The sequence below is a fragment of the Myotis davidii genome, unplaced genomic scaffold, assembly GCF_000327345.1.
Source record: "Myotis davidii unplaced genomic scaffold, ASM32734v1 scaffold135, whole genome shotgun sequence".
NCBI lineage: Eukaryota > Metazoa > Chordata > Mammalia > Chiroptera > Vespertilionidae > Myotis > Myotis davidii.
This window is the reverse complement of record NW_006289813.1, coordinates 7,006,267-7,033,017: the sequence shown is the minus strand read 5'-3', so window position 1 is coordinate 7,033,017 and position 26,751 is coordinate 7,006,267. Positions and strand designations below refer to the sequence as shown.

The window sequence follows — 26,751 nt, the reverse complement described above, 5'->3', positions numbered from 1 at the left end:
CCCCCCCCCCCCCCCCCCCCCCCCCCCCCCATTATAGCCAGGAATTGCTTATTCTGGGACAGAAACACCACTATAAGTTCACAAAATGGTTTATCTTAATATTTGTTTTCACAAGAGCATGAAAATCCCCAGAGTCATCTAGAATAATTTATGGAAGCACACGCCTAAAACAAATGCACCCATTATAAAAAAGATAGAAATATTCGGAAAGAAAATTAAAATATTGACACAATATTCAAAGAATCCAAGTTCAAAGAATACCAAGTGCCAGGCTACAACTTTCTGCACAGAATCCCTAAATCCTTTCTTCTCTCCTTTTGAAAGGCGGAGTTGAGATTACAGACATGTTAAAGCCAGTAATGAGGAGGGTTGTACAGGAACACACCGTCACACACACACACACACACACACACACACACACACACCTCTGTGCAACGGGGGATCATGCAGAAAAGAGAACAAATTACAATTTCCCCCCTGTCCTTTCTGGCCCTTTCTTTCCTAGGCTGTGGTAGAACCTGGCAGACACAGTGGCTTAAGAAATCAAAGAAACGCCAGCACATCAGCATGGGAGCCAAACTGCATTCTTATTGACATCTGGCATCCAATGTTCTTGTAGGAACTTGCCATAGGAATTGAACTTTGAGAACCACCCACCTCCACCTCTCCTATGAGCCATCTCTAGGCTTCCCGCCCTGAATGGACATCCGCAGGACTGGCTGTTAAGGTGCATTACTTATGATAAATTACAGGTGAGGGAAGATAGGGTGCTCCCTCCCCACCCCTCAAATGGACGGCGGGGGGAGCAGGAGTCTTGGGGGGAACAGCCACCATTTCCAACAATCGGTGCAAACCTTACCACGTATGTGCCACCGTGAAACGCCGCTGTTTGGGGATGTTGCTATTGAGAAGCATCCTGCGCAGGAGCCTGGGGGAATTCCTGGGAGAAATCACCGGAGAGAGCTTGGGAGAGACCGATTTCCTTGCCGTCTTGGACTTCTCGTTCTGCAACAGGTTTTCGCGCAAGGATTTCACCAGATCCTCATTCAGCCAGGGGTTTGCACAATGCGGATTATCCACTTCGGGTACGGCTAAGGTGTCCGGGCTTGCCGCCTGCTGAGCCATTTTTCCCGGGCAACTTTGTACAGTTGGCAACAATCCAGGGCAACGTGGTTCCCTGGCCTCTTTCCAGTGATCGCTTCGCTCAGAGTCAGGGGAAATGTCCAGGGAAGCAGGTCGGATCCAGCTGCTGTTCGTGCATTCGCTGGCCTGCCTCAGGGTCTCGGTGGCGATGGGGCTGGGTGCAGAGGGGGCGTGCGCTCCTCCGCAGGAGCCTAGAAAACGTCACCCCTCCCCCGCGATCCCCGCCGAGACCGTGCGCAGCTCCCGCAGCAAAGGAACATGGAGGGAGCCGCGCGCTGGCCGGGCTTTGTCCGCGCCACGCAGCCGCCTGCTAAACTATTGGAACTAATGCGCCGCAGCTGCTCCAGTGACTTCTGCTTATGTACATAAAAAGTCCTGGGGGAGGGCTTAACCATCTGATGCCTGCTGCTCAGTTGTTTGGCTGGTCTTTCCATTTGCTGATTCCTGAATCCAGAGGAAAGAAAAACTTTGAACTTGACCTTCCTCTCCAGCAGGGGTATTTGTCTCCCTTCAGTCCACGTTCCTAAAAGAAAACGGCCAGCCCTTTGGCTTGTATAAGGGGAGAATGAGCAAGCACTGGCTAGACGAGGAGAAATGTTTGCCCTGATGCTAAACTCCGTCTGATAGGCCTGTAAGACATCTCAAGAGAATAAAATGGACTCCTGTTATCCCCCTCTTTCTACCTTGTTAGAAATCAAACAAAAAGTTTTAAAAAATACTACACATGAAAAACATCACAGGTCGCTGTGGTGGTGTACAAACTTGCTAATCATGGCCCTTGCATAGCATGAGACCGCACTATTGACACCCGCAAATGGTATTTGTTATTTCTTTGCATTTAAACTAAAGGCCCCCCAGGGGGACAGACTGTTTTCATAAGAGGAGTTAAAAATGATTTTAAAGTTTCAATTATTTCTCATCGTATGTACAATTTTATGTATTCAACGATAAAAGAATAAAATTAATCTAACTTTTCATCGCTATTTTCTCAGCTGTCATTTAACCTAACATTTTCATTTGCGATCAACATAGCTCAAAGAAACTGATTTGGAGGTGGTTTGAAATAAAAGAGAATAAATTATTATTATTTGCCTGTTTAGTTTGCCACTGGAAAAAAAAAATGTTAATGCCACATCAATTGAAGTAATTAAGTGATAAAGCAAGTTGAATCTTATATTGTCAATTATATTATACACTAGAAGTGCAAACATTACTACTGGATTGGAAGGCAACCCAAATCTTTGAACAGAGAGCCTAGTGATGTACAGACAGTTCAGGATTAAATAAAATAATATTTCTCAGAATCTATGAATAATTTCATTTAAAAAAACAAACACAAATTAAGAAGGAGTTTAAAAATGTATCCAGATAAAATGAAGACTGGAGTAGTCTGATTCAATTATTTTGGAGGGTTCTATGATTACTATTAGGTAAGTCCTAAAAAATTCTCCTATCTCCCTCCCTAGTTGCTCTACCTTAAGTTTTAATTACTTGCCTTTAAAATGTTACAGAAAAGGACACTCTGAGGTTCTGAAGCCCAGTTACCGCGTGATGTACCTGCAATGATTTATGAGACATATGTGCCATGACTTACTAGTAATCAGAAAATCTGCTACGTAAATACTCAGAATTTAAAAAATCACGATGTGTTATTCTTTTTTTCATCTTTATTCTTGAAAGTATTACAGACGCCCCCTATTTTATTTTTCCCATTGACCCCCTCCATCTTCCACCCTACCCCCTTCTAGGCCTTTACCACACTATTGTCTGTGAAGAATTTTCACCAGTACAAAAGGTTTCATCACTGTGCAACACTAAGTGGCAAGGCCCCTTAAATTTAAAGAATATATATAGTCCTTTAAACAGTAGCCAACTTATTTAGAGTGGGCGGAGGGACTGTCAACTGCATCAGGAGACGTGCAAACCAGGACTGTAATGCTTTCCCCCAAGGAGCTCGTAATGTAATGACTTAATGGAAAGGGCTGGGCAATGCTCAGGAAAAGACACCAGAACAACTAAGAAAGTGACATTACCAGGTGCAGAGAAATGCAATGAGCGTGCTGTGCATAATGGACGAAGGAATGGTGACATGGAGAACAGTCTGAAGGCGGAAACGCACACCAGAGTGAGAAACTAGAATGTGCAAATGAAGAAGGAAGCAAATTCTGTTTCAAAACAAAAAGCTCAGGAATCAGTATGTATAAAACTTGTTTAGGGTTGTGAAATAAAAATTCAAATAACAGGATAAAGTGAAGAAAACAAACAGTAGGCAGTATACTGACGTGGCATTTAAAAATTAGAAAATTTTCACATTTTCTGAAGACTTAGTTCCATTCAACAAACATTTATGGGCATCTATTTAGTTCGAGGCACTATATTGGGCATTCTTGGATATTTAATATGTTTTTATTTATTTTTCAGAGAGAAAGAAAGGGAGAGGAATAGAGAGATAGAAACATCGATAGAGAGAACATCCATAACATCGATCAGTCGGCTGCCACCCACATGTTCCCCACTGAGGATCAAGCCTGAAAACTGGGCATGTGCCCTGACCTGGAATGGAACCCGGAGACTTCTTGGTTTATGGGTTAATGCTCAACCACTGAGCCACACAGGCCAGGCTGCTGTGGGCTATTTAAAGAATAGCTTGATGCTATCCCTGTCCTCTCTGAGTTTATAATCTAGCAAGGTAGATAAAGTACAGAGCAATTAACATGATAAAGTATAGCCCAAGTAACCAGATGAGAGCCTGGAAGCCAGAGATGTTTAAATGTCTGGCTTGAAGGAGAGAAAAGTGATTCTCAGTGACAAAAGAAGACTTTATATGACTAAGAATGATATGGGCCTAGTACTGGGAAAGTCATTGTGTTCAGGGGACTCCAGGTTCCTGTTCTTGCTCTCAGCGACCTTCTTTGAGGGGGAGCAAACTATTGACAAGCTTGTGCTCTCATAAGTAGCATGTCATGTGGATCCTCAGAGAGACAGGACACTTGTTGGCAGTCACAACTAAGCTAAAGCAGAAGATATAACAATATTCCATTAAAAACTCGTTGAGGGTTGTGGTTAAACACAGACCCAAACTGAACAAAGGCTCTGTGCAAATCTCTCATTGCTTTGGAAATGTTAACGATTCCATTATAGAACAGAACTGGCTGCCTCTTTACAGGGTCCAGTAACCTATCATTATTTGTTTAATTTCCTTATCTCTGCAATTCTCCGCCTGAATCTCACAAGTGATATATGGCATGCATGCTGCTTTTTGAAAATAAAATTACTTTTGATTTGAGAATTCTTTGCCACCTCCTTGAAATAATTGAAACACCCCCCAGTGTTTCTGGCTTTGAAATCACTGCTTTAGGAGGCATGCATTGTAAAGTTCTGAACATAACCAAAGGTGGGTGAAAATTGACAATTTTCTTTATAATAATGCAGAGGGGCAGAGGAACTCTTCCAACAAAAGCATTATGTACACATCTTGCCTTTTATTAAAACAAAATCTCTTTAAAATTAGCTGCCAGAAGCTTTTCTGAAAAACACAGCATTGTAAGTGACAGCCAAATAAGACCTTGGGTTTAAACAAGTGGAAATGTCAAAGTGGGTGAAATGTTTTGATAACATCACCCACATCTAGAACAGCAGATAACATTTTATAACTTCATAAATGTTTTCCTACATAGCTTTTTATGGATTTTCATAATTTGCATTTTTAGATGACTCAGAATCTTTGAAAATATATATTTAATTATCATAGGCAGCAAAACAAATAAATAAGATTTGCATAGGTTCTGGTACAAGGATTGAAAAGTATGCCCTTGTCTAGGTGGGAATAAGCAAGGCTGGATTCCCCACATTGAAAGGGAGCATTGGTGCAGCTAATTCAAAAAAACTGATCAATTAAAATGATTTATATTTGACTATGGAATGTATTTGCTGCTTCTTCCAACTCTGTTTTAAACAGTGTGGTAAATAGTGTGTTAAAATAAGGCTGCTTTTAAAATTGCCCATTGGACATGGCCCATAGAAATGATGTAATAGTGGTACAAGTCATGTTGTCTGATAGGTAAGAATGGTGTGTTTGGAACCCAAAAGCTTGTTTTGAACTCCAGCTATGATACATACTAGCTGCAGTACTTTACTTGTCTGTGGCTCAGTTCCTAATCTTTTAAATAGAATGATAAGCATAAAATAAAGTAAAATAATAATATCTCTTATATAAGGATACTGCAAAGCTTATATGTGTTAACATTCATTCTGTAAAATGTTTAGAACAGTGCCTAGTACAGAGTAAACACTCAATTAAGTGAAACCTGCTACTAGTTGATACAAGGAACCTACAAAAATTTACCCTTAGTACCAGGCATTTCTCCATTTTTATTTCATTTAATTCTTGCAATAACTCTTCAAGTGTTATTTCATACCACTATTTTGCTGATGAGGGCTTTAGAAAGTTAAATAGCTTTCCCAAAGACATATAGTTCAACATTGCAAACTGAGATTCGATTGTGTATGAAGTGCCAAAGCCTTTTACTTCAACTCTCTACCAAACCATGCCCAAAAGATAGCTTATCCACTATTGAAAACTGATGATAGATATTTATATGGAAAATAGTAGAAATATGACTACCCTGAGCTCATGGTCTAGTTAACATTAAAATCTGTCCTTGGCTCCACCTGCCATCCACTGTGACAACCTGTGAAGCCTGCCAAGTCATGAAATTCTTACAAAGGCATGGTATTCAAATAAGGGCAGCTGGGGGTGGAATTCCTGAGTTCTTTTTCATCTATACGTCTGTACTCCTTTAATCTGAAAGAGTTTTAATAAAACTTCATGGTAGTTTTTATTATGCAAAATAACATTATTTTATTTAGACTTTTGTTGTAAATATTTTTATTTAAAATTTATATAATAAATTCTGATGATAAATTATATCATCATTATATATAAAAGCACACTTGAACATTGTAGAACAAGGCTTTTCAAATCATAATCATTACTGAACATTTATTAGGTAACTAGAGGCCCGATGCATGAAATTCATGCAAGAGTAGGCCTTCCTTCTCCCAGCTGCTGACACCAGCTTCCCTCTGGCACCCAGGACCCAGGCTTCCCTCCAGCCGCCAGCAGGCACCTAGCCCTGGCTTCATCTGGAAGGTCGTCCAGAAGGATGTCCGGAAGGACATCTGGTCTAATTAGCATATTAAGCTTTTATTATCATAGATGGGCTGGTTGGCAGAGATAAAAAAAAAAGTATGTTTATTTGAAAAGCTGTATTTAACCTTCCAACAAAGAAGATAAATGATAAATATATAAGTAACAACAGAAACAATAGATGCCTCAAGGGTTTAGAGGATATATATATAATCAATGTAAAATAATTCAAGAAGAAGTAGGACTTGAATTAGTCCTTGAAAGAAGGTACATGTGGAAAAAATAATCCATTTTGGAGAGGTAGGTTCTTGGGAAGGTAAGAGCTAGTGAAATCCCATGGAAAAAAATCATTAAAATTTGCCTGTGATAAAGGTAAATAATATAGAGAGAGGTTTAAAGAATATTAACTTAGTGGCAATATGTGCTAAAATTTGGAAGTGGAATATTCTGAAGACTGTTTATTTCAATATAATTTTATTAGAGGCCTGGTGCATGAATTTCATGCACAGGGGTGGGGGAGGCATCCCTCAGCCTGGCCTGCACCCTCTTCAATCCAGACCACTAGGGGGATGTCCAACTGCCGGTTTAGGCCCAATTCCAGGATTGGGCCTAAACCGGCAGTTGGACATCCCTCTTGCAATCCAGGACTGCTGGCTCCTACCCATTCACCTGCCTGCCTGTCTGATTGCCCCTAACCACTCTGCCTGCCTGCCTAACGCCCCTAACTGCTCCCCTGCCTGCCTGCTCACAACTAATCACCTCTGCCTGCCTGCCTGATCCCCCTAACTGCTCTCCCCTACCAGCCTGATCACCATAACTGCTCTCCCCTGACAACCTGATCCCCCCCAACTGCTCTCCCCTGCAGGTCTGATTGCCCCTAACTGCCTCTGTCTTGGCCCCGCCACCATGGCTTTGTCCGGAAGGATGTCCAGAAGGTCATCTGGAAGATGTCCAGTCTAATTAGCATATTACCTTTTTATTAGGATAGATGTAGGAATAGAAGGAGAGAGGCTTATCATACAAGAATTAGAAAGATTTGTTCATGGGCTATATTTGAGCATGCAAGTCAAAAATTGATTGGACATTTTTAAACATAATCATTTATCCATTTCACCTAATTAAGTATGATTCACCTAATTAATCATCAAAAGTCTGATAATATAATAAAAGTAGCGAGGATTTGTTGAACAAAAAAATACATCTGTCTTGGTTTATATTAGAGCTACACTTTGAGCACAGTGTGTTCTCCTAAATTCAATTTGCTTTAATACAAAAATTAATATTTTTTTCAAGATTAAATTTATTTAAATGGAGCTTTTTGTAGATTAAAACTAAATGTTAGGGATATCTCCATTGAAATAGTCAACATCTCATTTAAAAGAAAGGTTAACATTTTATAGTATACAACCTATAACAGAAATGTTAAAACAGCTTATTTTATTTCTGAGAAAAATATTCAATACAATTTACACCAAGATCTTTCCTTTCATTCTGATACATCCACTTAAAAATGCTCCAATACTAGAACAGAACTCCTCTTGAGAACTTTGCTAAAATGAGACCGTAGAATGCCTTCTCTAAATATTAGCCAAACTTCAATAAAGACAATGGGTTTTGAGGGCCATTGAAGTGTACTACTCAAAACTGAACACTAAGGAACTTATTTCTCATCTCTTTCAGCTTCTGTGTTCATCCGCCACCAGCCCAAGAAAGGACTTTTAGAGTCTTTCTCAAATTCGCATAACATAACGGGAAAGCCTCCCTCTGATGCTGACACACAACATCTGTTTCAGTCATTCTGGGTTTTGGAATGGTTTTATGAGACAAATAGTACATTTCACTGAGACTGTCCATAATTCACAGGGTTATAATTGTAGCTGGCAATTTATTTTCTAAAGTTTAATATGTTTAGAGAATGACTCCTCAAAAGCATCATACTTTTAGGGATAACACTTTTCAGACCTAACTGTAAGGAACCTTCTGAGACCTAGTCGCTTTTGTGGAATGCTTTACAAAAGGCTTTACAGAAAGCAAAGTTTGACTGCCAATGCTGTAATTAACTAGCTAGGTCACCTTGAACAAGTTCATTCAACTTCTCTGGAACTCAGTTTTGCGGTAGAAAGTCCTTCAATCTAATTAGAATTTTATAACTTGAAAAAGGAAAATATATGCTGTCTTTGCAAGTTTAAGTTGCTATTTGAGAAAAACGATTATCAAATGCATCCTGAGGCAACATGGTCTCTTCCTGTTACATGTAGTGATATGTTCCACAGATGATGCTTTAGAAAGAGAAATGGAAAATATATATTCAATGTTTAAGAAATTGAAAATGGAAAAATCAGAGGATGCTGCACTAGGTAGGTGCCTTACTAATGTTCTTACGGCCCTAAAAGTTATGAAAATTCTTTTCTAACTAGGTTAAAAAAATCATTCTGACATCTGAGTCATGGCTTGGAGACAGAGTGGGAGAGCAATGTCTAAGTTAATTTAATATTTGGAATCAAAGCATTGTTTTACTTCTAAAATAGTAAAACTACTAAGATAGGTATAAGCACTCTTAGTCAGATTTTCTAAAACTTCAGAGTTTAACTTACCTTTTAGGCAATAACAGAAATCTCTACTCACATTTCACAATGAGTGCCCACCAAAGAGTATCCACTTTCAATGTGTTACAGGAAGAAAAGAAAATGCGTTTTTCATTTGAAAAAATACTTGGCTGGGTCAAATACAATTCAAAAGGTCTCCTTCCATCAGGGTCTCTTAGTCTTTTAATTTGCTAATGCAAATTTAAGATGAGGCAAAAAGGATTTCATTTAAGTTGAAACACAAACTCTTTTTCAAGTGTCATGAAATTATTTGCCTATTTTTATATCATTACTTAAAATTAAAAGGCAAACCTTATTTAAAACTGTTTCTGGGATATAATTTAATTAATCTAAAAGCATTTATTTTTTTAAAATATACTTTATTGATGTTTTACAGAAAGGAAGGGAGAGGGATAGAGAGTCAGAAACATTGATGAGAGAGAAACATCGATCAGCTGCCTCCTGCACTGATGTACATGCCCTTAACCAGATGTGCCCACAACCAATGTACATGCCCTTGACCAGAATCAAACATGAGACCTTTCAGTCCACAGGCCAATGCTCCATCCACTGAGCCAAACCAGCTAGGGCAATCTAAAAGCATTAATTGGACAAACACTACGTGCTAGGTTCTTTAGATATAACGAGGATGCTGATATTTGTGTATCTGTAGACACAAGATTAATTCTGTGTTCATGGGTAGCTAAGACTTTCAGTCTAGTCTACTGTGTAGGAAGCATTATCAAAAACACTCATCATCAAGATTTACCACCATGCTATTGAACTATCTTTTATCTAAAATATTAATCAAGTAATTGTGCTTCCATCAACCTGATGCACTTGCTTATGAGAAATTAAATATATTAAACTTTAGAAAATGAATTGTCAGCTACAATTATAGACCAATAGTTTATAGTCTCATAGTAAGTCTATGCATAACTGTACAAGCAGGTATATGATTTTCTTTCTCATGTTTTCCATGAAGTGATGCTGACCTGGAAGTGCTCAAATAATTGCTAAATTGTATACACCAATCTGTGGTTTTCCTAAAATCATTAATTTTCAGCCCTAATAAAATAAATACAGATAACTATTACACTAATATAAAAATATACATTCCAGCTAGTCTAATAAACACCATTTATATTCTGTAATTATATAAGCATTGTATAAAGCCATCCAGTAATTATTGAATTGGTTACAAAGGTTAAATACATCTTTTCAAATAAACATACTTGTTTTTTTATCTCTGCCTACCAGCCCATCTATAATAATAAAAGCTTAATATGCTAATTAGACCAGACATCCTTCCGGACGTCCTTCTGGATGACCTTCCAGACGAGGCTGGAGCAAATGATTTGTAGAGTTGGTTTAGCCTTTTTGTGTGCTTTTAGATTGTTAACAGCCTGAAAGAACAGTGTATCCAAATCAATTTGCTATGATATACCCACTAAAAGTTTGAAAAGTTTTAGAAATCCTATTTCTAGGTATGCTTTAATCTTATAAATATATTATTTTTTAAATTATCTGGATAATATCAAATCCATTCTCACTGTAAAAATTTTAAAAGTCATTCAGAAATCTAAAGTTCCTATAGACCACCATCCCCAAATTTGACCCTCCTCACAGGGATCCCTGTTATCAGCTGTGTTTATCTTCGCTGACCTCGGCTATCCCTTACAGTAGCCACTAGCCAAACAAGGCTAATGTAACTGAGGAAAATTTTATTTTTATTATTTTTACTAACTTAAATTTAAATAGCTTTCCATGGCTAGTGGCTACCATATGGGTCAGGAAAATTCTAGACCTCCATGTGATTTCATGAGTAATTATGTGCTTGTAGAAACATATATTAATGTTTCCTGAGGTTTTTTTTTTATAAAACATAGTATCATGCTTGATCATTTGACAACTTGCTTTTTTCATTCAACAAAGACTTCCCTTGTTATTCTTGGCCAATGCCTAGCATTCCATAGTATGGCTATTTCTCAGCTCAAGTAGCCATTTTTCTATTGATGGGCATCAGGTATCCAGCAAGTCACTGCTCCATCCAAAGCATAGCCTTGCAAATTCTTCTTTGTGTACACATTTCAAGAATTTTTTTTTATAATAGTATCTAGAAGTAGGATTGTTAAAAGATACAAGCATTTTCATTTTAATAAAAACTGCCATATTGTTCTTCAAAGCGACTGATTCAATTTACACTCCTACCAACAGTGTTTGAATTTCCATATATTTTTCCTCAAACAGCCCTATGTTGCCGTCAATTTCCCTGTACTAGCTGCCAAAGACTTTTTTCGCCTTTCCAAAATATCTCCTATTTTTTTTTAGTGTGGGAGAAATTAAGCACATCAATGCTCAATTTTTAGCTTTTTAACCATTTTAGCTGACCAAGCATTTCCCAGGAGTGTCTCTAATATGACAACATCTACACATTATAGAGGGCTTTTTCGAAGGAAAAAGCATTAACTTACTTTTTCAGTAATGTCCTGGCACTACTCAGTAAAATATGTTTTAAATTGCTTTTTCTATAATAGATAGATTGTGCTGAGCATTTTACCTTTTTGCCTAGTCCTTATTTTACACGTTGGTGTACAGTTTTCCAATGACTGACCAGGACTCTGTTATTATTTTGTAGAATTTTTTCCTTGAACAAAATTAATGGTCTAGATAAGGACTGAAGTGTGTGTGTGTGTGTGTGTGTGTGTGTTGTGCTTTCAATTATCTTAATGCAGTTAAATAATTTTTGTTTATTGTTGAATTTATTGGGTGGCATTGGTTAATAAAATTCTACAGGTTTCAGGTATACAATTGTACAATACATCACCTCGTCATCTGGATTCTGGTCTGACAGTACTGTCAGTGCAGTATCCTTAAATACATAGTTTAGTGTGATTGAGAGAGCCCTTGACCTAGTCCTGACTACTACATGTCCTAGGGCTTGAGGCAAGTCCTCTACTCTATAGGTCTCAGTTTTCTTATCCAAAAATGACGGTGATGGAATAGATGACTACAGAGGTCCCCTTAATTAATAAAATTAACTATTCCTAAGATGGATCACCTCACACTTAAAGTATGAGTTAGATTGTGGTGGTATCTGAATGAAAAGAAAGACGTCATTAGGAATGGTTTTATGTAAAATCAATACTCACTCATTAATAAGTGAGGCCAAGTACATATGCTCTGCAAGAGCACATACACGTCATGCTGTTCTGCCATTCTGGGCATTCAGCACAATGCCCTCCTACCCATTCTTCAAAGGTGAGGGTCATCTTCTTGGGAAAGATTTTGAAATCACAGAGAGGGGCAGAGGTACTGGAAATTTGCAGACGTGTTTTAGAGCCTTATATCCCAAAGACAGAACAGAAGAGAGTTTCCCCAAATTAGAGCCTGGTAACTTCCTTACTAATATCTGGCAAAATCATGAAAAAAATATTTAAGCAATGAATCATGAACCTCCTATGATGCAGGTAGTAACTTGCAGAAGTCAAATAGATTATTTAAAATTTATATGATTTTCTTTCCAGAACAGGTGACTGTGTTAACAGGTCAGAGAAATAAATACTTGTGTCATATTGTATCTGATTTTCATGAAGAACTTTGAAAAGATCTTTTAGAACATACTTGTAGGTACAATGGAGCACAATGAACCACATGGATGGGTTCATGAAAAGACAATTGTTCCCAAAAGATGTGGACTAATAGAATCATGTCATCCTGAAGAGCAGTCACTGCTACCAGATGCAGAGTTATAAGCATTTTAAGAAACAGACTTTAAGATACATGCTTCATGTTTATCAAATCTGAATGTAATCCAGAGTTGAAGGGATGGCTGAAGTGGAGGACTAGTATTTTCCCAACCCTGATTAATTATAATAATTTTCCAGGAGGGATGTTAGAACAGAAGTCAGAACCCCAACCCACAACTGAATCAGAATTAAAGTAAATATTTTAAAAATAATAAATATTTTTAAAGCAAATAAATCATATTCACATGGTGGAAGAACATATCAGATTTAAAAACATTGAAATCAATTTGGATAAATGTAAAATTAAAATGTAACAGTAATTCAGATGTATGGCTAATTCAATTGCTGCAAAGATCTAACAGAATCAACAGAAAACACTAACAGAATCAAAAGCAGCATTTGTGGAAGCACAGTCCTATACTCCCAGTCTGCATTATGTGCAAACAAGAGGCCCGACGCATGAAATTCATGCAAGAGTAGGCCTTCGCAGCCCCAGTTGTCTAGGCCCTCGCAGTCCTGACTGCCGCCACCCCGTGCGGGGCAATTGATCATGGAGCCCCCTACCCCCATTCCATTGATCACCCCGCAGAGGGTGGTGGCAGCAGGCCTCCGCCCTAGCAGCCCCAGCTTCATCGAGAACTGTGGTTCGCAACTTGTGGGTGGTGACCCCTTTTGGGGGGGCAAACAACTCTTTCACAGGGGTTGCCTAAGACCATCGGAAAACACATATATAATTACATATTGTTTTTGTGATTAATCACTATGCTTTAATTATGTCCAATTTGTAACAATGGCAATACATCCTGCATCTTTACATTGCGATTCATAACAGTAGCAAAATTACAGTTATGAAGTAGCAATGAAAATAATTTTATGGTTGGGGGTCACCACAACATGAGGAACTGTATTAAAGGGTCATGGCATTAGGAAGGTTGAGAATCACTGATCTAGAAGGCCGTCCAGACAGACGTTCTGCTGTTCAGCCATTCGGTTGATTTGCATATTATACTTTTATTATTACAGATGCTACAAAGATAATTAGGACTGGATCACTGGCCTCAGGACCCCAAAGGGAATCTGATGTTATATTTCAGCCAAGGATGGTGAGCTACTGAAATGTCCTTTCACTTTCTTGGTCTTATTTAAGATGAGGATGAGGATGTGTTGCTGTTGGTTTTGCTTCGTAGACAGACAGGTAGCTGTTTTAAGAGCCACTTTCAGGCAAAACAGTGTGGAACAGGAATCATGGAAAAGATGTCAACACAAGTAAATTCTGAATGTGCTTTCTTTTTGGAATGTTGATATGGAATTTCCTATTTTTTTTTAATGATATCATGTATTTAAGAGAGGGTAGTGCTAAGTTTTTGCAGCTTATATTCTCACATTCTGCTCTGCAGAGTAAAGAATGTGGTTTACTTGTGATGCAACTCCAGCATTTGTTGCCAATGACAACGGTTGTTTACTTGATTAGGTTTCATGTGTTTGGTCAGGTTATGCCATGAGAATTGTATTAAGGTGAATGATGAGTTTGTTGAGTGCCAGCTCTGTGCAGTGGAAATGGTAGTGGGTGCAGGTGGGTGCTGGCAGTGTTTATTTTGGCAGGCGATTGAAAATGCAGAGTCCTGGGCATTCAGCATGAGCCTTTTCACATCAGCTGGTTTCTCTCTCCCTCATCCTGGCAGCTATTTCCTAGCCTCTGGAAAAGGGCATATGTGGGTCCAGAAAGTACCATTGATCACCAGCTCTCTTCTGCAGTGCTCCATGTTTCTGTGGCTTTGAGAAACCCTCAGCTGCAACCTCCTTCTTCTCTCTGGATGTGTCGCTGAGAACAACTTAAATCAACTATAATTTTCAACAGATTCTGAACTGGGATTTGGAAAGATAAGGTGGTTATTGAATTGAATTATAATAAAACCAGGCTGCAGTCCAATTGCTTCCAGCTCTTCTCCTCCCCCTGTGGGTTAACAAGTGCTTCCAAAGCCATGAATGAATCCTGAAGCAGCTAATCAGCCGTGCTGATCCACACCATATGAAACATGTGGATTGCAGGCAGCTGGGAAACCTCCATTTCCTCGGGCATTCTGAATGATGATGGAGCTCTTGGAATTGCATTTTGACATTCTGCTCCCTGCCTGTGGCAGAAAATACCCTTTCAAAAGGCATCTAGGCCAGGATAGTACTCTGGGTGTAAAAAAAAAAGTCTCACTGCTCTCACTATGAAAAAGTAAATGAACATTTCCTCATGTTCAGACTATGACTCACAACTGGTCTGTTAATGGGCAAAGTACGCCTGGGGCATTGTCCTGACATATTGTCCAACCAAATGACATGCGGGATTGGTGAGACACTGAGTTTCATAGCTTTGGGTCAGTCATCTTCCCAGAGACAGATAAAACCTAAGTAGAGAAGGTCCCTGATAGATAGGCTTTTTCAATTTTTTTTCTATTTCTACTTATTTAAAGATTTCATCAAGATAAAAAAGAGGGCCTGTCTACTGCATGTCACAGATAAAGAAACAAAGCAATAACAAAAAGCTTAGCATTTTTCCCGAATCTTGGGCAAATGGATGTGAACCTGTTTCATCTTGCATGGATCCGAGAATAAGGTATGTGCTTTATGAATAAAATAGTCTGTCACACTGACAAAGAAGAGCCTTATCTCTTGCCTCCAGTTTATAGTCCATCCTGCATAAGGTTACCCTATATAATAAAGAGCCAATATGCTAATTAGACCGAACAGCAGAATAACTGGATGACCGGGGCTGCGAGGGCTGGCTGAGGCAGACGGGGCTGTGAGGGCCGAGCCCCTTGCACAAATGTCATGCATTGGGCCTCTAGTAAAAAATATTGTCTAAAACATGTCATTTCTCTACTTGGATAACCTTGGTATATATATTTCGATTGTAGATAATATGCATATTTCTTATATTTTTTATGCTCCTCTTGCCAAAAATTTTACTACCAGGCTCACATCTTGGCAACATCCTCTCAGGGTACCAGGGAGGGTGTGTGCATACTCGCATGCTGTAGCTACAGAAATTTACTACTCAACATGCCATGTTCTTTCAAGGCTGTTACCCCGTCCGTAGAATCACTGGATGAATTCTTTGTTCTTTTTGAAGGTGTGGCTTAAGTGTTACTTGCTTTGAAAATCATTCTTTCTCCTACCAAAGAGTAGGAATAGCATCCTCTATTGCTTTTATTTACTCTTCTATCACCCATATCACTAGGATAGAGACTGGGGCTTACATTTTTGTCACCCATATTTATATTGTCCCTAGAAAATCAAAGGATGATGGATGACTTGTTGAGGAAGAGATAGGTGGATGGATGCATGGTTAAAATTAGGCCATTGAACTAGCCCAGGGGTGGGCAAACTTCTTGACTCGAGGACCACAATGGGTTCTTAAACTGGACCGGAGGGCCGGAACAAAAGCATGGATGGAGTGTTTGTGTGAACTAATATAAATTCAAAGTAAACATCATTACATAAAAGGGTACGGTCTTTTTTTTTTTTTTTTAGTTTTATTCATTTCAAACGGGCCGAATCCGGCCCGCGGGCCATAGTTTGCCCACGGCTGAACTAGACCATACCTAAAGATTGTTTCAATTCTATAATTAATTTTATATAATTTCTTCTTAATGAGGAGGGTTTGAATGATTACAAGTAAATATACCAGTTAGCAGCTGACATTGATATTCAGTGACATTCAAAATTATAAGTGATATTCTAATTCACTCCTTAAGTATGTGTCTGTCTTTTATACAAAGACCTCATTATAAGGGCTATGGAAGATCCATAGGCTAAAAGATAAAAGCGGGGTTTATAAGCAACTAAAATTTGGTATGATGTTTAAAAAGTTAAAGATTCATTTTAAAAATGAATACCTAAAGCCCAAAGCTGGGAATACTGTGAATAAATTGAGTGGCATAATTAAGATATGAAATTATCTACACATGCTAAACAATGGGTTAAGAGTATTATAGGAATAAGGTAAAGTAAAATATTTGCTAAAAACAATTAACTATTTATATAAGCCAGTATTCTCAGCAATAGTAAAATGTTCTGTATTTTATATCAATAGGATGGATATTATGGAAGAGTTTAAAATGATGGCTTTGAAGAAAGCTTAATGATTTGGTAAAAAATGTTAATGGTTCATTGTTTCTTTCAAGAGGACCTAATCAAAGTGTATTTGCAGCGGGGAGGAGGAATTAGTGGTTTCTTCAGAGAACTCCTTCTATGATGGAAGGAGCTGGGCCCAGTAACAAAACCTCTGCTCTCAGAATGGAGAGCAATCCTTAAAGGGATATGGTGGTTGTTCCTTGAATGCATTCCAGAGAAGAAGCTTTGGGTTCTGAGAAGTGTAGAGAGCTGTAAGCAAGGAGATGTCACATGTAATTCTGTACGGTACAGAAACAGAGGGAGAAAGGTTAATGTCAGTGGAGTAGCTGCAAAGGAGAAGCACAGCCTTGTGGTGTCTGCCTGGTCCCCTGGGTAGCAACAGAACCTGCTGAGCCTGGGGGCCTGCTGAGTAGTGGCTCCAGTGAGTGGAGTCTTGCTCGAGACACCCAGGGGAACTCCCAGAAATAGGTGGGCGGATTTTCTAAGAGAGCCACTTCAGCAAATGTGGGCCAAAGCTAGTGAACCTTAAATAATTAAAGTTAACGTAACCTCATTTGTTGTCATAGGTCTGGCAAAATGTAGGGTAAGGATTCTTTTTTAAACATTGTATTATATAGGAATAAGTGAAAAAGATTTAGAGTGTTCATTTATCTTAAGCTTATTATATGATGTGGGTTTTGTAAAAATAAAATGAAAATGAAAAAAAGGAACAAAACAAACTCCCAAATACTACTAAACCCACTAAACCCACTATCTTTTTAGATCCCTCAACTGTGAAAATTCTGTCTCATAGGAGACAATCAGTTCACTGTTCCCTGGGCTTGGTCAGAGTTTGTCTGATGTGGGTAACCACAGTTTTCCTAGGAACATGGGTGCTGATGAGTCTAGAAACCTTTCACAAGAGAAAGGGTTCCAAAACCAGGAAGTAGAGCCTAAGGAAGCAGAGGCTTAGAGCGGACACGCCACTTGTTCCAGATGTGAAGGCCATTTCCAGGGGGGAATGGTCAGGAATCTCTTACTCGGAGTGAAGAACGAGGGGTAGGCAGCGCGGAGGCAGGCAAACAGCTCCTTATCAAGCCCAGCTTCCGAATGGCCAGAGCCACTCCTGACACGTCAAGGCCTTGAAAGGCAACACCGGTTAGGTCACCCTGTGCTCCCGGGAAGAAGCTATCAGATCTGTGATCGAGGCGGTCTCTGCCGGCTGAGAGATTAGGCGAAATGACGTCTATGGTCCTTTCAGCGCTAAGATTCAAGATTCTCTGGGCTTTGTCTGCTGAAAACAGTATTACGTACTTGGAATTATTGTCATTTTCTTGGCTTCCCTGAACTCATATACCGTGTATTTAATTAGTCACTACATTTTGAGCTTTACACAAGTATTTCATCTATGCCTGATGGAAGTGGGAAATGTGATCTGAGTGGCTATAAGCATTATGTTACTCCAGGTTAAAATTGAAATCCCTGCCTTAGTCCCATAAGTGTTGTAGATCCCAGGAAGTCTTCACAGTCGGTGGCTGAAAATGAAGGGCAGATGGGATTCTGCATAAGAGGCGTTTGTGGTCAGTATCCTTGAGGGAACAGAATCAGATCCAGGTAAAATTTCACCCAGAACCAAAGTTAACGTTCATCTCAGAGCAGGGGACTCAGAGCTGCAGCCTTTGAGCTAATATGATTATTCCATTCAGTGTGATCAATGGGAATTAAAAGGCAGGAAGAGTTCTTTATGTTTTGTTTGTTTTTTTCACTGGGTGGGAGTGCCCTGGGAGGGGGATTGGCCGGGAGGAACTGACTCATTTCTATCTACTTTAGGCCACACCTTGTGAGGGGCACACAGGGCTTCATGGCATCTCAGGAGAACTGAAGAGGCTGGGGGCATCTTTGTTCTCCAGAGGAGAAACCCTGGACTTTCAGGTGGCAATAGTTTATTCCATTGTCGAACCCCAATGAAAGCACAGCTCTGGTGAACCTTCCCAATGACTACCCACAACAAAATGGTGACAATGAATATTTCTAAAAGCTGGATTTCCATTATTGTAGAAGGAAGCCACTCCTCTACATTTTGGAATTGTTAAAGTGGCCCACGTTTAAAATTAAAATGGGAAGAGTCCAGGCCAAGTGCATTATTTTACCTATTTCAAAATATGCTGGGCTTTGTGCGAAAATAAAGCCTCATAAAAATAGACCTCGGAGATTGAGAATAAGAGCAGATAAGCAATTTCCCAGCAAAGAATGAGCGCTACAGAATCATTGTGGAGCGTATGGAAACTTCAAAGGGCAGCGAAATGCACTCTGATGCCCAAAGTGAAAAACAGGATGTGTGACTAAAGCACTGACCTACGACCAGCCACCTCACCTCAGAACGTAGGAGCCGCTGACGTGGCCTTTCGTCCTTTCTCTTTCCTCTTCCTCTCTTTGTCCTTGTTTCTCATCCCACCCTCTGCCTCAATTCTGCTTCCTCCTCTTCCATTATTTGGCCTCATATCTTCCACCTTTTATCTTTTCTTTAATTGACCCGACTCTGAGACTCACGTAGTTGAGAACTTGTTGTATAACATGGAAAACTTCTGTCTGCCACTCTTCTTCATGCTCAACCCAGGTAAGTACAATCTGTCTCTTTCTCTGGTGGTCACTGCACGTACATTGTGCTCTACATTGATTCTCCTGAGCCAACCTCCACCCTGCCCCTGGAATGTGAGCCAGGGAGGAACGAGTGCAGTGCCCATCCTCTTCGTGAGAAAGAAAATGTTCCGGGCCCCTGTTTTAGGGAGAGTCACTGGTGTGCGGGCTCAGTCAGGCGGCACGCCCAGCATCACGCAGAATGCTATCCGATGGCATGTTACCCGAGCAATGTCAATAGAAAAACGGCATCCAAGAGAATTCAAGTAAATCTCTTGTTTAAACTCTTTGCTGTCACCAGAGCTTACTACATTGTAATGCACACACAGGCTAAACCTGTTGTCCTTGGATGGAGAACACTCAGTTGTTTAAAGCCCAGAGAACAAACACTCTACTTGAGCTTAGCCAAAGGCTAAAATGCTATGGATACAATGGTGGGGTTCACAGTGTCCGGAGCCACACAGAGCCACTTCAGAGAACCTACAATGGGAATTCTAGTTCCTCTCCACCGATGGCTTTGAATGCTTCCCTTAACCTCGTGGTTCCGTGTTAGAATGAAGACCTTGTGCTGTTTATCCTCAGAGACACAGGGAACCTGGTGGAGAAGCTGAGCACACGGTATCCTCGCCCAAATATATAGAGACCTGACCCTCAATCTCTCCTGAAATAAGTTTGTGATATTAATAATGTCTCTAGTACTCACTTTATCTGTTCCTTCAAAAATACGTATAGAATACCTTCTTAATTATAGTCAGTCATGGGGCTGGGACTTATAAGGGTTGCAAAATTAAATACTGAAATACAACAATATAAAACAAGTTCTGCCCCTAAGGTTACAGGCCTGGGAGGGAGGAGACAGCTTCGGGCTTAGAATTCGGGTCTGCCTTTGGCCACTTCCTCCCTGAGTGACCTTAGGTAACTCACTTAAGTAACTCACATAAGCCTCTGGCTCTCACTGACCCCTTCTATAGAACAGGATTATGGCCACTGTATAGTATGTTGTGAGAATAAGTGAGAGATTTGTTCCCTGGGTACTATGACTACACAAAACTAAAGCATCCTACCCAAGGCCATAGCACAGGCTAGTATAGACTACAATGTATGGTTCCAGGATACAATGATAAAAATACAAGAGGTACCTCAAAGAAGCAAATGAGGATTTTCCAAAGGCCTGATAGTAGAAACCAGTGCTATGGGCTCAGAGGAGAGAGAAATCTGTGACAGGTGGGGGCACAAAAGGCTACCCTGGGGAGAAAAGTGTAGAAAAGAGGAACTAAGATTAAATATGATTAATATGTTGTAGGCATTTTTCCCAATGTGTTGATGTGGAAACTAAGGCTCAGAAATGCTATATAACAGCCCGAGGCCACACTATAATCAGAAGTGGTACTGGCAACACCTATATTTAAAACGAGTTTATTTGTTTATTTTTTAATTGTAAAGTTCAGACCTTTGAACTACTAACAAAACACTCTGAAGGACGAAAGCAAGAACATCATGGGGGGAAGAAACACCTAACAAAGAATGCCTCATGCAAGTGACATACTTGAGGGGCTGCAACTACAAAGCCCAACAGGCATGGAGGTTTGCATAGTGAAAGAAGAAGAATCAAAGCAGTGGAGGTTTGTTGTGACTTGTTAAATATGCAAAGAAGTTTGAACAGTTTCCACAATGAAATGAAGCCTCATGGGAAGTCTTCAGACAGGTGTGTGAGCTGATCCAGGTGGTTTTAGGAAGGTTGGCTTGGCACCAGGTAGAAGAGTTGACTGGAGAAGAACAGGGGAGAGGCAGGCTGTTAACATGGGGGACTGTGCTCCGGCTTCGTGTGCAGGAGATGAAAGAAAAGGAACAAATTCGAGGGAAGAATTGAGACAACATAGTGACTGGAATCGGGAGTTGAGGAGGTGGCTGTGCTCGAAAATGACTGTAAACTTCAAGCTTAGGCGGCAGCATGATGCCTGCACTAACAGGAATGGAGACGTCCGGAGGTGGTGGTTTTGTAGGAAAGAGAAGTCTGCCAACCAACGTAAAGTGACAAGACAGTCGATGAAATGTCCAAAGAGCAGCTGGAGTAAGACAAGGGGGCTGACTAGCCTTGCAATCTCCGCAGGAGTCGTAGCTAGTGCTGGGGGTGCATGATTTCCACGGAAGGAATACACTCAGAGACAGAACGACTCAAGGACCACCCCTTGGGAACTACCCAGTGTCCAGCTGTGAACACTGAAAATGTTTGTCTGTAATGATGACAAATATTAACTCTGGATTTTTTTTTATTTTTTTTTTGCCTTAAGTAAAACTTGAAAATGGTGGCCAGGCACCAAAAGGAGACAAACTGATGATATTATTTATTTATTTCATGCTTCTTTATAATCAATATTTAGTTAATAAATGTCCTCAAATAAATCAGAATTTAATTGGAGACTTGCTTTCCTCCTAACCAGGTGGCGAGATTGTAAGGAGGTAGCTAACTGTCACCATCTCAGACTTCCCTGGCAGTTATAAATGGCCGACAAAAACAACCCAAACATGTTTATAACCGTATTAGCTTAAGTCAGTGCCAACACCGAGGAGTCTGAGCATCATTTAGCCTTTTAAGGAATAAAGATTCATTCATAATGGCTCATTCCCTCAAAGAAAGAAACAGCCTGTAGAAATCTATTACAAGTACCCTTCATGGCAAAGGAGAGTTCTAGACAAAGGATTCATCACTGGAGCCGTTCCCTTCAGGAGGATGGGGAACCCATAGCTTCTGAGGCACATCTGCCTGTTCAGCAGCTAAGGTGCACAAGGAACTTTTTATATTATTTTTTCCCTTAGGGCAGTGGTTCTCAACCTTCCTAATGCCACGACCCTTTAATACAGTTAGTTCCTCATGTTGTGGTGACCCCCAATTTCATTGTTACAAATTGAACATAATTAAAGCATAGTGATTAATCACAAAAACAATATGTAATTATATATGTGTTTTCTGATGGTCTTAGGCAAACCCTGTGAAAGGGTCGTTCGACCCCCGAAGGGGTCGTGACCCACAGGTTGAGAACCGCTGCCTTAGGGGCTCATTCATCTGATAACAGAGAGCAATTCTATCTTTAAAATATTACAGCTTATGTATACATCGTGTTGATCTGATTTAATACCTATTCTGGTGAAGTATCATGAAAATATAGCAATTTAAACAGCTCATGTGTTAGGCAGGAGGTGACCATGAATTATCTGCCAGTGCAGGGCTTTGTCTGTGTGTTTGCACACATGTGCAGATATACACACACAGAAATGCACACGGACACACAGAGCTGCACACACAGACACAGATACACACATACACCCCCAGCTATCTCTACAGTAATTCAACATGCCCTGCAGCCAGACTCATCTTCCTTTTCCGAACCCTTGAAGGGCAATCATATTTGAGGGAGAAAGGGAATGAGTCACACTGAGATAAAAAGGTACATAAATGTGCATCTTCAAAATGGGCACTACACTTATGTGACTGAAAATACAACAACCATTCGCGGAAACGCCATCTGTGATGGTGGCTCAGCAAAGCCCAGTGCCCTGGCTCCCAGGCAGCCACAGAAGCTGCCCTCCCCCTCCTGGTCCCACAGCCCCCTCCCCCTGTCTTTCCCTCTGGGCTTATGCTCCACTGACCTACAAATGCCCACTGCAATTACACCGACTGTCACCTCCTGCAACCATCACCCTCTCCTTATCCCTGTCTATTTTTTAAATTTTGTCTTCAAAATAGCATGCTTTACAGTAAAAACCTCAAGTAAAATACACAATAAAACAAACAAACCATAGTTAATTAAGGCATTAAAAACAACTCAGTAAAGAGTTTTTAATGTTACTTAATTACTAATTAATTGTACAAAAAATGTAGATGATGTCATCTCTACTCCTCATGTCACTTTTTTTAGCTGCTGGGAAAATCCAAAGAAGAATGAAAGAATGGGATGAGTGAAAGTGAAACTTCAGAGAGGCTGGTCCAGCAGGGAGTGGGCAACACAGCTCTTCTCCTGCCTGGAGCAGAATCACTGAGAGACTAAGGTTGTACTCAACTCCCTCCCCTCCCTTTGCCTCCCCAGAATCAAACTCAGGACTCTTCAGTCCCCAGGCCGACACTCTATCCACTGAGCCAAACCGGTTAGGGTGAAATGTACTATTTTTAAGTGTACAGTTCAGTAATGTGAAGTATATTCATATTATTGGGTAACAGATCTGTAGAACCTTTTTACCTTGCAAGACTGAAAACTCTAAATCCACTAAAACAACAACTTGCTTTAGGTTATTTACATTCTATGTAGGAGAATACTGAGGTACAGATATTAAGTAACTTGCCTAAAGTCACACAGCTAGTAAGTGGCAGAGGCCTAATTCAGGACTATAGAGTCTGTCTTCAACATCAAGTCTTACTATGAGAAAAAAATGATAAGAAATAGAAAAAAAAAACATTGGGACTTAAAAACATATTCTTCTGAATGGGCAATACACTTACGTGATTGAAAATAAAAATTACATTCATATACATGTATATGCACATATGTGTCCACACATATGTATTTATATGCATATATGTATGTAATCATATACACAGAGATAAAACTCTATATACTTTATCCTAATTTTGAATTCATGGAGTTCTCCTTTGCCCCAAAGGTAAATAATTTTCATCTTATTATCTCTATCTATAAAAGTCTAATATGCAAATTGTCCCCAGTTCGACCAGGAGACCCAGAATTCAATCACTTGCTATGACGTGTGCTGACCATCAGGGGATGGCACAGAATGAAGGAAGGCCCGGGGTGGCACAGCTGGCATCTAGGAAAGGGAGGCCCTGGCCAGCAGCCAGAAGGCCCCAATCAGCCCTGATCGCTATCCAGGCCTTGGAACCCTACCCGTGCACAAATTTCATGCACTAGGCCTCTGGTCTTTTATATAAAAATGCAGCCTCCTATACACACCATTTTGTGACATCCTTTATTCACTGATTATTTTTGAATGTTTTCATATCTATTTATAGATGGCATATGATTCAATTGTATGAAAGTGTAATTTATTGAACCAGTCACCTATTGATGGACCTTTATGTTTTTTTCAAGCTTTCACTATCACAGATTGTTTTCTAATGAACAACCTTGTACATAAGTCCTTTAAAATGTGTGCAAGTAATCTGTAGAATAAATGCATAGTGGTGGAATTGCTGAATCAAATGGTACATGCATTTGTAATCAATCGATGTTGCCCATCACCGAGTTCACAAGCCCCTCAGGAAATTCCCCATGGACTCACTGACAGAATGTTACCAATCTTTTAGCTTTTTTCCAGTCAAGTAAGTAGAATCTGGTATCTTACTGCCACTTTAATTTTCCAAAAGCTGAAGTTTTCACTGATGGATAACAGCATAAACAATAAAGTGTAATGCTTTTTTTTAGACAATTAAAGTCTCACAAAGAACATATACACCATATTATAAGCATTGTATGTCCTACAGCACAAAAATCTCACTAATTTCTTTGCTCTGTTAATGTTTTAAGTATTCACCATTTACTTTGTAATGCATTTGACTAATACTTGTGAGTGGTAGATACTTTCATCTAACCCAGCAATTTTCAACTGGTGAGCTACAAGGATTTTTAAAACTTACAATACCTATTTAACCAGGGACACTCACCTCTTTTCCCTTAGATTGTCAAATAAAAAAACGACAACAGCCAACACAACAATAGCTGTCCAGTGTGAATGAATCAAATTTTATATCTATTTTTTGTCAGATCGGCCAAAGATATAGTATTTTCTGGTGTGCTTCAGAATGTTAGCAATTACTTTATGTGTGTCATGAAATGGAAACGGTTGAAAATCTCTGAACTAACCTACCAGAAATGGAATTCTAGAACTTTAAAGAGAGAGAAGACTATTAGGTCCCTTCATGTACATTGGAAAGATGGGAGGAAGTATTAGACTGTGAAAAGGAAATAGTTTACAGACTACCACGATGTGAGTGGCTCGGGAGAATGAACAGAGAGAAAAAGGAGACATTGATGAGGCCAAGGCTACTGGACCTGCCACCCCGCCACCATCTCCCCACTGTGTTCTAAACAGCAATCACTGGGCTCCAGCAATGGTGGCCTAACGGACTCCCAACATCTACACCCCTCCAACATTCACCCCCCTCCCAACATCTACTCCCCACAGCACGGCCAGAATGATGCTTTAAAGTAAAAATCTGATGATTCTACTGCCCCATTTTCTCCCTTTTCTGATGTTTCCTGTTAATGACTTGAACATTTGTATCCTCCCAAAATGCATATGTTGGAACCCTACCCCGGTGTGATGATATTTGGAGATAGGGCCTTTAGGGGGCCATGAGGGTCAAATGAGGTCATGAGGATGAAGCCCTCGTGAGGGGCTTAGTTCCCCTCTGAGAAGAGACACCTGAGCTTTCCTGAGCACTCTTTCTCCCTCCCCTCCCCATCTGCATGTGAGAGCACAGCAAGAAGGCAGTTGTCTGAGAGCCAGAAATTGAGCTCTCACCAGAAACCAGCCCTGCCAACACCCTGATATCAGACCTCCCGCCCCAGAGCTGTGAGCAAATAAATGTATGTTGGTTGTGCCACCAGCCAAGCCCATGGCATTTTGTTGTAACAGCTCAAGCAGACAGGTCTTGTCAGTTTCTCAAACTGCTGCATGCCCTTCCTTCATCAGGATTATTAGAGCTTAGAAGTCAACACGGACAACTGTGATTTTTGGTTACTCACTAGACTGTCAGCTTCAACAATGAAGGAACTGTATTTATTTTTTGCAAGTAAGTGTTCACTAATTATTCAGTGGAAACAAAACAGAAATGGACTCATACATACAGAGAACAAACCGATGGTTGCCAGATGGGAGGAAGTTGGGGTGGGGGGAGGTGGAAAGGTGAAGGGGTTAAGAAGTAAATATTAGTAGTTACAAAACAGTCACGGAATATAAAGTACCGTGTAGCGAACATAGTCAATAACACTGTAATAGCTCTGTATGGTTCCAGGTGGGTACTAGACTTGTCAGGAGGATAAATGTAGAAGTTATATAAATGTCTAACTACTATGCTGCACACTAAAGCTAATATAACATTGAATGCCAACTGTCATTGAAAAAAAATAAATTAACCTTTTGTAATCTTTTTTTTTTTTTAATTTAAATCTTTATTGTTCAGATCCAGATAGTTGTTCCTCTTTTTTCCCATATAACTCCCCCCCTCCCAAGTCGAAGGCAAAATTCAGTTTGGTCATCCTAACCCAGGTAAGTTTGCACACACACACACACACACACAAACTCTTCCTGCAACACGCACACACATGCACACAGCAACATGGTCAAGTACTCATATGAGGATGTTCAACTACAC

The 26,751-nt window shown here is 39.9% G+C and overlaps 1 protein-coding gene across 3 annotated transcripts in view; it reads right to left on the bottom strand.

The window, feature by feature from the left end:
• The window catches only part of PDE4D (phosphodiesterase 4D), a 1,003,569-nt gene that overhangs the window by 664,153 nt on the left and 312,665 nt on the right, over positions 1–26,751 (bottom strand). The window contains exon 1 of one of the 3 annotated variants that reach the window (XM_006762436.2): positions 860–1,480. The exons of the other annotated variants lie outside the window; for them this stretch is intronic. Coding sequence (XP_006762499.1) covers positions 860–1,125 — 266 coding nt within the window. The 5' untranslated portion in view covers positions 1,126–1,480. Of the gene's footprint in view, positions 1–859; positions 1,481–26,751 lie in introns of those variants that run through there. 3 annotated transcript variants of the gene reach the window in all.